The sequence below is a fragment of the Amblyraja radiata genome, chromosome 18 (assembly GCF_010909765.2).
Source record: "Amblyraja radiata isolate CabotCenter1 chromosome 18, sAmbRad1.1.pri, whole genome shotgun sequence".
NCBI classification, from domain to species: domain Eukaryota; kingdom Metazoa; phylum Chordata; class Chondrichthyes; order Rajiformes; family Rajidae; genus Amblyraja; species Amblyraja radiata.
In genome coordinates, this window is record NC_045973.1 from 48019776 (window position 1) to 48031968 (window position 12193).

The 12193-nt window shown below is 37.1% G+C and overlaps 1 protein-coding gene across 2 annotated transcripts in view; it reads right to left on the reverse strand.

The window, feature by feature from the left end:
• Positions 1-12193, reverse strand: part of LOC116983506 (inter-alpha-trypsin inhibitor heavy chain H3-like) — a 103654-nt gene that overhangs the window by 5728 nt on the left and 85733 nt on the right. For both annotated transcript variants that reach the window (XM_033037320.1, XM_033037321.1), the window contains 4 exons: positions 11922-12079; positions 10394-10441; positions 8538-8555; positions 4984-5097 (listed from right to left, as the gene is read on the reverse strand). In XM_033037320.1, the coding sequence (XP_032893211.1) occupies positions 4984-5097; positions 8538-8555; positions 10394-10441; positions 11922-12079 (338 nt within the window). The remainder of the gene's footprint in view (positions 1-4983; positions 5098-8537; positions 8556-10393; positions 10442-11921; positions 12080-12193) is intronic.

Consider the following 12193-nt stretch of genomic DNA (forward strand, 5'->3'; position numbering starts at 1 on the left):
TTCTCACCCAGCTACTACCTTGAATGCATGGCTAAAGATCTGTTCTCATCCCAGCACATTGATACAATCACAAGGACAGCTCATCAACAGAAGATTGAGGAGTTTTGGCACGTTGCTGAATACTCTATTGAACCTCGACACATGAACAGTAGAGAGCATTCTGACTGGATGCATCACTGCCTGGTTCAGAAACTCAATGTCCCGGTTGCAAAAAATGGTGGACATTTGCCAGTCCATCACTAGTGTTGACCTCCCCAGCATCGATGGGGCCTATTGGAAGCGCTGCCTCAAAATGGCAACAAATATAATCAGACTCAAATCACTGCAACCATCGGGAAGAAGGTACAGATCCTCCAGGTTGAAAAACAACATCTTCCCTTCAACCATCAGGATCTTGAAACACACTAACTACAACCCTACCTCAGCAACAATCTACTATGGACTTTGTTTAGGGGAGATACGTACTTTGGTTTGCACTATTATGCTCTGGTTACCTGACATTTTGATCATTTATTCTTTTTTTTTATTTTTTTTTTTAATATTTTATTTTATTAGAAGTAAGTACAGTCATATGGCACCAAAGTGCCTAATATATATTTTCATAATACATTTTATGTACAACCTCTTTTTTTTTTTTTTTGTTACACTGAAAAAAGATTAGAATAAGAAAAAGAAGTTAGATAGTAAAGGATAGAAAGATGTGAAATATATAGTGTGTGAAAAAAGAAAACGAGTAAATGAAGAAAGTTGAGAGAGAGAATAGAGAGAAGAAAAGAAAAAAAGAGGAGATCATTATTTATAGTCTTGACCAACCCTCGTCCAGTCCTGAAACAGTTATTTTTTACAATTGTGTTGCACCATATGATTCCAAAAAAACGACGAATGGAGACCAACTCGTTATGAATTGGTCTGATTTATCCATTAGGAGGAATCGCATTTCCTCAAGATGAGCGGTGTCCAACATACTTGCAATCCACATTTTAAGCGTTGGTATTGATGTACCCTTCCAAAATTTAAGAATTAATTTTTTTGCTATTATTAAACCATAGTTAAGGAATAGATTTTGAGATGTGTTCAATTTAATCCCATCTTCCATTACGCCAAATATAATCATTTCAGTATTAGGTTCCATTCTTGTCTTGAATAATTTTGTAAATATTTCAAAAATATCATTCCAAAATCTATAAAGTTTTATGCAGGAGACTAAGGAGTGTGTTATAGTTGCCTTTTGGGCTAGACATTTATCACAAGTGGCGGATATATTTGGATAAAATTTGTTCAATCTTGTTTTTGAGTAATATAATCTATGTACAATTTTAAATTGAATTAAATTATGTCTTACATTAATTGAACATTTGTGAATATATATCAGGTATTTTTCCCATTTAACCTTCGTAATTTTTATCATTAGTTCCCGTTCCCACTCTTCTCTAAGTACCTCTGTCGATGGTAGGTCTATATTTAGAATACTATTATATAAATATGATATTAATTTTTGTGAGTCAGCTTCAATATTCATTGCCTCTTCCAATAAGTCAGGAGTTACTTTTTGATATCCTTGTATATATTTTTTCACGAAATCGCAAATCTGAAGATATTTAAAATATTGGTTGTTTTTCAATTTAAATTTTAATTGTAATTGTTGGAATGATAGTAAGTTTCCCATTTCATACATATCCCCGATCCTTCTAATTCCGAGACTTTCCCATTGGTTATATGTCTTATCAATAAGAGATGGTTTAAATAAAGGGTTATTCGCTATTGGCATTAACAGTGATAGATTTCTTAATTTTAAAGATAATTTTATTTGTTTCCAAATTCTTATTGTACCATATATAATTGGGTTCTTCTTATATATTGTGTTATTCAGTTTTTTTGGGGAGAAGAGGATCGTTCCTATATTACTAGGATGGCAATCCTCCTTCTCCATTTTTATCCATTCTGTCTGTTGGGTAGAACTATCCAACCAATAAATCATATTCTTAATATGCACTGCCCAGTAATAATACATAAAATTCGGAAGTGAAAGTCCCCCGACCTCTTTTGGTTTACATAAGTGTTTTTTTGTGATTCTATGTGATCTATAGTCCCAAATATAATTAGTAATATTAGAGTCTAATTTTTTTTTAAAGTATTTTGGTATATATACCGGTATAGATTGAAATAGGTATAGTAATTGTGGTAGGAAGATCATTTTTATTGCATTTATTCTACCTAATAATGATAAGGGAAGTGTTTTCCAAAATTTAATCAACGTATTAAGTTTATTTAATAAAGGCATGAAATTAGCATTGAATAATGCTTTATATTTTCTAGTAATCTGAATACCCAAATATTTAAATTTTTCTGTTGCGATTTTAAAGGGGAACTTCAGTAAGTGTGTAGGTTCTTGAGGTTTTAATGTCATGATTTCACTTTTATTCCAGTTTATTCTATATCCAGAAAAAGACCCAAATTCCTCTATTAAGTTTAATAAATTTGGTATGCTCGTTTGTGACTTTGTAATATATAAAAGTATATCGTCTGCATATAATGAGATTTTATTCTTTGAGTCTCTGGTATTATAGCCCTGAATATTCGGATGAATTCTTATACTTTCAGCCAGGGGTTCTATCATAAGGGCAAATAGCAGGGGTGATAGTGCACATCCCTGCCTATTACCCCTTGATAGTTGAAATTTTTGAGATAACATGTTATTAGTTAAAATTCTTGCCATCGGTTTATCATATAATAATTTTACCCATCTTATAAAATTCTCTCCCATATTAAATTTTTGTAGTACTTTATATAAGTATTGCCACTCTACCTGATCAAATGCTTTCTCTGCATCCAAAGAAATAATTGATATATCTTCTTCCTCTACTTTATGCGAGTACATTATATTAAACAGACGTCTCAGATTATTAAATGAGTATCTTTTAGGTATAAACCCCGTTTGATCAGGGTTTATCAATTTACTAATATATTTGCTTAATCTTCTTGCTAAAATCTTTGCTAAAATTTTCTGATCTGTATTTAAAAGTGATATAGCTCTGTACGAGCCCGGATCTTCTAAATCTTTATCTTTTTTTGGAATAAGCGTAATAGTTGATTCTGTTAGTGTTTCAGGTAGTTTGTTTTCTTTAAAAGCATGGGAGTATAAATTAAATAAATAAGGGGTTGTTATCTCCTGAAATTTTTTATAAAATTCATTATTAAAACCATCTGGTCCCGGTGTCTTACCATTTTTCAGCGATTTTATTGTTTCACCTATTTCTTTGATTGTAATTTGAGCTCCTAATTCCTCTTGTTCCAAAAGGTCCAGTATTGGAAGATTACAATTATCTAGAAATTTTTTTATTTTACTATCTTCTCTTTTAATTTTAGATGTATATAAGTTTTGGTAAAATTGGGCAAATCTATTATTAATATCTTTTTATTAAGATCATTTATTCTATCATTGATTTTGTTATATTATTGCATTAATATGCCTGCTAATGCAGCTGAAGAATGTTACTATTCTGTTCCTGGTTGACTCTTCTTGGAAAGAGTCGTGGATGAAGAGTTGCTGCTCGCTGTTATCAAACGAAGCTCTGGAATTGCCAAGGATTGGATCGCCACAGGCCAAATGGTGGAAGATGGGATCAATGTTGGTGGGTACACACTGGTCGGCATGGGCACAGTGGGCAGAATGGCCTAGTTCCAAGCTGAACGTTACACACCATGAAATATATTGATTAACTGGTTATTTATCTTTATATTTTCTTGTTTTGCATGAAAATTGGATTGATGGACTGCAAGGACTCAGTGGTCCGAAGGGCCTCTTTCTATGCTGTAGCTCTCAATGATTCAGTGATCATGGAGAATAGTGAAGAATGGAGCAGATAGGTATCTGAAAAGTAAAATTGCAGAGGAGCGGTACAAGCTGGATTGGATCTACATAGAGCCAGTATGGACTCAACAGACCAAATGGCAAAAACAGGAAGGCAGATTATTATCTGAGTGGTGTCAGATTAGAAAAAGGGGAGGTGCAACGATACCTGGGTATGCTTGTACATCAGTCACTGAAAATATGCTAGCAGGTACAGCAGGCAGTTAATAAAGCTAATGGCATGTTGGCCTTCATTGCAAGAGGATTTGAGTATAGGAGCAAGGAGGTCCTACTGCAGTTGTACAGGGCCCTGGTGAAACAACACCTGGAGTATTGTGTGCAGTTTTGGTCTCCAAATTTGAGGAAGGACATTCTTGCTATTGAGAGAATGCAGCATAGTTCAGCAGGTTAATTCCCGGGATGATGTATGATGAAAGAATCGGTCAACTGGGCTTGTATTCACTGGAATTTAGAAGAATGAGAGGGGATCTTATAGAAACATATAAAATTCTTAACAGATTCGACAGACGAGATCCAGGAAAAAAATTCCCGATTTTGGGAAAGTCCAGAACAAGGGGTCACAGTTTAAGAATAAGGGGTAGGTCATTTTGGACTGAGATGAGGAAAAACGTTTTCACCCAGCGAGCTGTGAATCTGTGGAATTCTCTGACAAAGAAGGCAGTGGAGGCCAATTCACTGGATGTTTTCAAGAGGGAGTTAGATTTAGCTCTTAGGGCTAAAGGAATCAAGGGATATGGGGAAAAAGCTGGAACAGGGTACTGATTTTAGATGATCAGCCATGATCATATTTAATGGCGGTGCTGGCTTGAAGGGCCGAATGGCCTACTCCTGCACTTATTTTTCTATGTTTCTATGGTTAATAAATCCCTAATCTTAATTGTGTGTACCATTTACTTCATTATAATATTTTTCCGGATTTTGTCTTACTTTGACGGGCTGCCATCAACGTTTGCTCTCTAGTCACCACTGAGTCAAGGTGCATTTTGAATTGCTGAATATTCACAGCTATGTTTTTCTTCCTTGTGACATGAATCTTGTTGCATTTTATGACTGTTGGCAGACCAATTTCCCTCCTTGCATTGTATCGTATCGAAGGCAGAGTGCAGACTTACCGGTGTGTGGATCCGAGATCAAGTTTAGGACTGAACCAGGCTTCCCATCAATGTTGAAACAAACGGCATCTCTGTGGTTGTTGGTTGAAATGACGAAATGGGGATCACTGTCAACTTCAAAGAGGAGTAATGTTTTAGAACTTTGAATTTTCCATAAAACAATTTTTGTGACTGTGGCACTTCAACTGAATTATTCTTAGAATCTTGAAAGAAACCCAGTCATTTCCTGTCGCTATAATTTCTGAAGATGTCAAGAAATCAGGGTTTAACAAACTATTATGATATTACATAATTTTATGAAATGCTTTAGAAAATTGGACCTTCAAACGGCTGGTGTAGTTATTGCAATTGAATCCTACGGCCATAAAGGACTTCATTAATCAACACAATATCATCTTGTTGTGCTCTTTTCCCTACAACATTTCTAAAAGCAGTAAAAATATTGAATTTGATTATCATAGTTCACCGCACTTTATAATCTGTGCATCAATTATGGATAACATTCATTTTATGACAGATGACAATAGTTAGATAATTTTTGCAGCAATAAAACATTGTGGTGAAGTTTGGATATCAGCATTGATACATGTTGTGTCTAATTGATGGTGTGACAATTATGACCGCCTGCTCTCCTCAAGGTATTAAACCATGTGTGAGTGGGATTACCAAGGGTTTGATAGGGGAAAGAGTTCCTCGTGATCTCTGGTGTCGTATCCAAGTAACTTTTCTTCACACATTGAACAAGGATCCGATTACCTGCAACTTTTTTTAAACTGTGTTCAGCATCACAGTGCAGAATTATTGCCACAGCAGTCTGACATTGGTAGACATACTCGTACCAGCTAAGCTGCAATCATCCTTGCTTCATTTTCTCTTCCCACTGCAGCAGAGCTGTAGTTAATTGTTGTACCAAGGACTGAGACTGGGACCCCCTGGTCTTTTTAGCTTATTTGTTCAATGCTTTTGCAAAATATGATACAGTGCCGCTTGTCAAATAATAGGCTACATGAGGGGAATAGATAGGGTTAATGCACAGTCAAAGGTTTACGTTGAGAGGGGAAAGATTTAATAGGAATAAGAAGGGTATTTTTTTTAATACTCAGAGAGAGGGTGGTGGGTATATGGATTGTGCTGTGAAAGGAGGTAGTTGAGGCAGGTAATACAACAGCATTTAAAAAGACAAGGCCAGATACAAGGATAGGAAAGGTTATAGAAACATAGAAAATAGGTGCAGGAGTAGGCCATTATGCCCGTCAATCAATATGATCATAGTTGATCATCCAGAATCAGTACCCTGTTATTGCTTTCTCCCCATATCCCTTGATTCCGTTAGCCCTAAGAGCTATATCTAACTCTCTCTTGAATACATCCAGTGCATTGGCCTCTACTGCCTTCTATGGCAGAGAATTCCACAGATTCACAACTCTCTGGCTGAAAATGTTTTTCCTCATCTCAGTCCTAATTGGCCTACCACTTAAACTGTGACCCCTGGCTCTCGACTCCCCCAAAATGGGGAACATTTATCCTGCATCTAGCCTGTCCAATCCCTTAAGAATTTTATATGTTTCTATCCCCTCTCGTCCTAAATTCCAGTGAATATAAGACCAGTCGATCCATTCTTTCACCTCTTTGCTCCTATACTCAAATTCTCTCACTATGGCCAATATGCCATTAGCTTTCTTACTTCAATGCCTGCTGTACCTGCATGCTTACTGTCAGTGATTGAGGACTTATGAGGTCAAATATGGATAAATGGGACTAGTTTAGAAGGTTCATCTTGGTCAGCATGGATGAGTTCTGTTGAAGGGCCTGTTTCCATGCTACAATATGGGTAGAACCATATCTATGACCCCATGGCTCTCTAATGCTTCTTAATCAACAATTTAACAATACGCGACCTTGCATTTAAAATAGCATATTGTTACTATTTTTAACTTCTGTAAATATAAATTTTACAAAATCGCAGACCAGTCCATTCCTCAACACTTTTAACATAATTTATGCTGTACAATTCTTTCCTAAAAAGATGGAAACTTCTGACGATAGTTTATCTAATACGCAATCTGAGATCAAATAAATTCAGACTTTTAAAAAAGGCGTCAATTATTAGAAGATCTCACAACAAAATCAAGAATGGGTTTAACCAGATGAGAACGAGTGCTAAATCTAATTAAACAGCTTCTTCTTTCTTACTTGCCCAGAGTAGGGGAATCGAGAATCAAATGACATAGGTTTAAGGTGAGGAGGGAAAGATTTAATAGGAACCAGAGTGTAACTTTTTCACACAAAGGGTGGTTGGTGTATGGAACGAGCTGTCGGAGGAGGTAGTTGAGGCAGGTACTATTGCAACGTTTAAGAAACATTTAGACAGGTACATGGATAGGACATGATTAGAGGGATATGGACCAATTGCAGGCAAGGTGGGACTAGTGTAAATGGGACATATTGGCCGGTGAATGCAAGTTGGGCCAAAGGGCCTGTTTCGAAACTAGCTGACTGCCCTCTGGAAATGAAGACGGTTTCGTATCATGGATGTAATAGACAATGTTTTTATGGGTAAATCAAATGTATTATTGTGCATCCAACTTTTATCTGCTTCCAAAGCGATGATGTCACATATTCCAAAATAGTCCTGAAGAAAACTAGAGAAATGAATTCTAGCTTGAAGAATCAGCACTGTTCAGATATGCCCAAGGACTTTGGTCCACTTTTAAACCCTGAAAATTTAGCAATATCCTGAAAAACTGATTAAAAATATAAATATATTTCAGCTCCACAGATTAGGAAGATGGGTCTAAACTGTGTATCTGCCACAACAGATTCGCTCTTTAGGCAGTCCTTCTTGATTATGTGGAGCATAGTGACTGTTCAACTTCAAGACTGAGCTAGACTAGTCCTTGACAGGAGATAGACACAAAAGGCTAGAGTAACTCAGCGGGACAGGCAGCATCTCTGGAGAGAAGGAATGGGTGACGTTTCAGGTTGAGACCCTTCTTCAGATTAGTTAGGGAAAAGGGAAACAAGAGATATAAACGATGATGTAGAGAGATAAAGAACATTAAATGAGAGATATGCAAAAAAGTGACAATGATAAAGGAAACAGGCCATTGTTAGCTGTTTGTGTGGTGAAAATGAGAAGCTGGTGCAACTTGGGTGGAGGAGTGATAGAGAGAGGGGGAATGCCGGGGTTACTTGAAGTTAGAGAAATCCAAATTCATACCACTGGGCTGGAGGCTGCCCAAGCAAAATATGGGTCAGATATAAAAATTGAATGACTTTAAAGCTTTAATACTAGTTCGGTGCAAAATTCTCCAGAATATTTTCCCTGATCGGTGCTGATCATTTTATTTTGCCTTTCCCTGCAGACTACATGTCTGTATAAGAGGAATAAGAGAGGAAATAGTTAAACACGATGCTCACATTATAAGCAGGCAGCAGTCTTGATGGATCACCTAATAGTTTTCTGCCTGTGAGATTAAAATGTGAATTGACACATTTGAAAGGTGTGTTAGTTCAGCAATGTGAAACAAGAAAGAACCAAAATTGTACCTTACCATATGTGTAGGATGAAGCTGTGGAGAATAAAAAATGGCAATTAATATTTAATCCAAAAACTAAAATAGTTTAAGATATTTCATCACTGAACTTCCCTGCTGCATCTTCTAGGTTACAATGATATAATAAACGGTGCCAGGCATGTCAATAGAAACGTAATTGCTTTTGAAAATAATTTATGCTGCCTCATAGCGGGAAAAATCTGTGTTCAACAAAAAATATATAATGTGGACATTTTGCCCAAATCTCCAGAAACATTAAACGATTCGGTGTATTTCAAAATAATCTTACCATATTGTAGGCCCTCTCCCCAGCACCAAGAGACTACACATCAGAACGGATTGTCAAATCAAGCCGTTCTTGGTTGTGTTTTTGCTGATCTTACTGAATTCTGTACAGTTAAAAGTTCAATCAGCTACATTGTTTGAGTCAGAAATGTACTTATTTATTCTTTAAACAAAACTCGTGCAAACACATAATGTATTCTATTTTCCATTCTTTGATCAACACTATGATGTTTAGTTTAGTGATACAGTGCGGAAACAGGCCCTTCGGCCCACCGTGTCCGCGCCAACCAGTGATCCCCGTACACTAACATGATCCTGCACACATGAGGGACAATTTACAATTTCACCAAAGTCCATTAACTGACAAACCTGGACGTCTTTGGAGTGTGGGAGGAAACTGGAGCTTCCGGAGAAAACCCACATGGTCACGGGGGTTTTCTCCGGAGTCAGGATTGAACCCGGGTCCCTGGAACTGTAAAGCAGCAACTCTACCACTGCCCACTTATGAATGGCATACGATAATTTCCTTATCAACTTGTCCAACTAAATGTTCACTTTAATTAAATTACCAATTAAGCATGAAAGAAACTCAATGAAGTAAATGATTACTTTTCTGAAGTGTCATCATATACCTAGAAGTTCTGTATTGATTGATCAGTGTGGAAGTCAGTAGTTCCCTGAAGGTGGCAGCACAAGTAGATAGGGTGGTTAAAAAAGGGCATACAACAAACTTGGCCTTCATCAGTAAGAAGTGTTCAATATAAAGATCAGGAAATCATGTTGCAGGTATATAAAACTTTGCTTTGGCCACATTTGAAATATTGTGCGCAGTTTCAGGCACTGATTTCAGGAAGAATGTGGGAGTTTTGGAGGGAGTGCAGCGGAGGTTTATCAAGATGTGACTTAGGTTAGATGGTATTAGCTACAAGGAGAGGTTAGATAAACTAGGATTGTTTTCTCCGGCGACTCGGAGGACGACCTGACAGAATTTTATACCATTCTGAGAGCCATAAAAAGTGTAGGTGTAAGTGTAGGAGCCTTTTTCCCCAGTCAGAATGTCAAGTACTAGAGGGCATAGCTTTAAGGTGAGAGAGGGAAAGTTTAAGGGAGATTTGGCAGACAAGTTATTTCGTACACAGGGACTGGTGTACACATGTGTGAAAGTAGTGGTAGCAGATATGATGGCAACATCTAAGAGGCATTTATACAGCCAGGTGAACAGGAAGGGAATTAAGGAATATTGACCATGTGCAAGTAAATGAGCAGCTTAAATTGGCATCGTGTTCAGTACAGTTATAGTTAGTATAGTGTTACTGTTCTATGTTCTGTGAATGAAGACATTTGTGCTTTGTTGTGATTCCGCCTTTTATTGGTTATTTTCTTCATTTCTCAGGCATTCCTTCTTCTCCAGGAAGAGTACTTTTTCGCTTAACCTGCGATAAGGCAACAGAATCTGATCTTTTACACCTTGGTAAGCGAGGCAGCAATGCCGTGGGTTTCTTTCGCGTATCTGAATTGACAAAGCAGATCTTGCAGTGGTTTCACAGATCTCTTTAGGATACACTTACATGGGATAGAAGCGGGAGGAGCGTAATATCTCCGTTGCTCGGGTCTCTCTGAAAAATAAAAGAAATGGAAAGGTTCATGGCGTGTATTTGTAATCAGTTCGAGCTGACAAAATATTGCAAGGAACCAAGTTTAGCAACAGTTTTTAAGAATCAAATAATTTTCTAAAATGTTGAAATTCATTGTTAGCTTCAGTAGTTCGGGACCAAAAAGTTGATGGCAAGTTGATGGGCAACTTTTGTGAAGACTCAAGAATGTCACTGTTTTAAAGCATTACATCTATGGGGGGGCAAAAATAATATTATTCATCGCTAACAATAGATAGGTGGCTCTTTGAAACAATTAAACATCAGATAGAAAAATATAATTTAATCAAAGCGAAAGGAGCAGTTTATTGAAGCAGTTTTTCGTTTGGCAACTTTAATTCTATGATATACATTTCATCTAGGTCTCTCTGTCTTTCTCTCTCTCCGTCTTACTCTGTCTCTCTCCCACTGCCCTCCCCCCCTCCAGTTTCTCCAGCGATATTACTCATGAACTATGCTGATACTCTATCCTGACGTGTAACTCCTTACCAGTGTCGTTCTTCCCTATTCAGAAGCAATATTGGATACAGTTTGACAAAGATGGAAATCCCTAACGATAATAAAATATTGTTAAATTGCCTTGTGCAAAGAATATCATCAATATATTTAGAAATAACACAGACAGAACAATTGCTGCTGGCAGAGGATTGTGCATGCCTGTCTAACTTGAGTACATGTGTTTGTGTGCTGTGTCAGTGCTGTACTGAGAGAGATGGTGCTTTGTTAAAGATGCCAGGTTTTGGTTTAGACAAGCTGAGGCCATGTTTGGATTCAGGGCCCATTCTGGGGAAAGAAATGGGTGCATGCTTTTTTTAGAAATGGAGGAGTCATTTTAGTTAGAAACAACTTAAGAGAAGATGCGGTGAAGGAGGAAAGATTTAATAGGAGTCTGAGGGGTAACGTTTCGCACAAAAGGATTTATGGGCTGCCAGAGGAGGCCAGAGGAGGTAGTTGAGGCAGGCACTATTGCAACGTTTAAGAAACATTTAGACAGGTGAAGAGATAGGATGTTTGGAAGGATATGTGCCAAACGCAGGCTGATGGGACTAGTGTAGATGGGACACATTGGTCGGTGTGGGCAAGTTTGGCCAAAGAGCATGTTTCTAGGCTGTATGTCTCTATGACTCTAAAATGAACGACATTTTAATAAAATTAATACATTTTGTTGTAGTCACAGATATTGTGGACTGTTTTAGTTTCTTTAAGAAGTTATTTAGTGGTAAAATTCAATTTTTTAAATTATTTTAAGAGGTCATAAATCTAGCTTCAGAAGAATTACTTCCATTTTTAGATCACAAATTTTTATTTAATTGATAAAGCAAATGTTCATTGTAATCAAAAATCTTGCTTTTAAAGTTAAACGTAGGCATACTGCGCAGACAGTTAAGATAAAAACTAATTGCAAAATCAGGGCCTAATGAAGGGTGATTTATACAAAGATTACCATCATCAGATGGCTTGTCAGCCACAGAGGTTTCATCCTTGGTATCCTCAGGTTTTGTAACAACCATTGACGTCAGTGATGTAACAAAGTTGTATTTCAGCGAAAGTGACAGAATTTCATCTGTGAGGTTTTTCTTGTCATCTGCTCTTGCAGAAACCCTGAACACAATGATTGATATAAATTAGAATATAGAAACAAGGAACTGCAGATGCTGGTTTACATAAAAAGACACAAGGTGCTAGAGTAACTCAGCAGGTCAGGCAGCATCCCTG